Genomic DNA, 1,744 nt, shown 5'->3' with positions numbered 1-1,744 from the left:
ACGCCATTCTCCTGCCTCAGCCTCCCGAGTAGCTGGGACTACAGGCACCCGCTACCTCGCCCGGCTAGTTTTTTTGTATTTTTAGTAAAGACGGGGTTTCACCGTGTTAGCCAGGATGGTCTCGATCTCCTGACCTCGTGATCCACCCGCCTTGGCCTCCCAAAGTGCTGGGATTACAGGTTTGAGCCACCGTGCCCGGCCTAAACTAGATTCTTAAAGCTTAGAAGCCGGTTGGGATGTCTTCTTTCTTTCTCTAATGTATACTTCATGGCATCAACATCTAGGGCACGTATTGAAACTCAATAAATATTGTTTTGAATGGCTGAAGCATATATACAACAGGTCACCTACAAATCAAAATTATAAGTCAGACAGGCCACATTATAGATAACATTTTAAAATAATATTTCCCAGCAGATATATATACACATGCATACTCTTTCACTGCTGTGAAGAAACGAGTGCAAGGGGTAGTGGACTGTTTTGATTTACTAAATCAACATCTTTCTTTATTCTGAAACTAAGTATAGATAGATCAAAAATTTCCACATCATTTTCCAACAGTATGATTTGAAATGACAAAATATCACAAAGTAAATACATACATAACGGTCTAACCTCCATCTGAACCACCATTCATATACATTCCCTTTCAGTTCAAAACACTTGGACAATGGCCAAAGAGAAAAGATCTTCTCAAATGCACCCTGAGAAAAGGAATCCAGAAAATAAATTAAGATGGCACAAGTCAATATTTGCTTTGCAATTCTATTATAAATTATAGTTTTCTAAAGTTTGGATTACATAAGAGTAATTCACAATGTTAAAATTTTGTTTTATTTCATTTGAAAATATCACTTCATTTGAAATGTATTTCAAATGAAATTTTTAAAATTTGAAAATAAATTTATCTTTCAATGACCAAGAAAGATGACTTAAAACTTGGTAAACTTATTTTCATTTCACATGAAAGGCTACTGAGAGCGTAAAATTTTCTTAAGCCCCCAAATCAGAAAACCTGGTAATTAGAAAATCATTCTATATAAGGTTTTTAATCTCACAAACAAAATGATAGTATTTACTAATCAAACAGAAAAATACAAAATATTTCAGCCAATGTGGTATCAATATCCCAAATAACAACTGTTAAAGTTAAAATATAGTTATCATTCTCCAAATGTCCTCAATAATCTATAATTAACTATTTGAGTTAAAAGAGTCCTCTGAATTAGTCACCTTACTCAATCAACCATACCCAAATGCCATTACCAGCCTTTGAAACAAAGTTTACAGTTTTACTCTGGTAAAGTTAGTGAATAGTACCCTCTTATGAATCTGACAGGTTGGAAAATCGGGGAATGAAGGGGCAGAAGTCTTGGGTACATTCCTGAACATTAACGAAGTCTTTCAAAGAAGAGAACAAAACCCTCAATTTTCAGAATAATCACAATGAACTCTCTATCAAGGAAAGCTCCATTATTAGACCTAATGCTACGGCATAAAAAGTGTAACATCATGATTTTTAAAGAGGCTATTAAAAAACAAAGAAAAAAGATGAAAATAATATTGTATTTTAGATAATGTTGAGTCTTTAGGTCAGAAGAACTTTATAATATTATTTTAATAAAATGCAACCGTCTCCATTTAGCCACAGAATTTAAAATGCACATACCATATTAAAAATAAGTTCTATCAAAATCTATGTCTCAGAAAATTAAGGATTTTTTTTCTTTTTTTTTTTTTT

At 33.0% G+C, this 1,744-nt stretch overlaps 1 protein-coding gene across 1 annotated transcript in view; it reads right to left on the bottom strand.

Moving 5' to 3' along the window:
* CASD1 (CAS1 domain containing 1) overlaps positions 1 to 1,744 on the bottom strand; it is a 47,833-nt gene that overhangs the window by 14,543 nt on the left and 31,546 nt on the right. Inside the window, exon 12 of the mRNA XM_011974673.1 lies at positions 606 to 707. Coding sequence (XP_011830063.1) covers positions 606 to 707 — 102 coding nt within the window. The remainder of the gene's footprint in view (positions 1 to 605; positions 708 to 1,744) is intronic.

The sequence above is a fragment of the Mandrillus leucophaeus genome, unplaced genomic scaffold, assembly GCF_000951045.1.
Source record: "Mandrillus leucophaeus isolate KB7577 unplaced genomic scaffold, Mleu.le_1.0 Scaffold148, whole genome shotgun sequence".
NCBI classification, from domain to species: Eukaryota; Metazoa; Chordata; class Mammalia; order Primates; family Cercopithecidae; genus Mandrillus; species Mandrillus leucophaeus.
The sequence above is the reverse complement of the archived record's forward strand: the minus strand, read 5'-3'. Positions and strand labels throughout refer to the sequence as shown.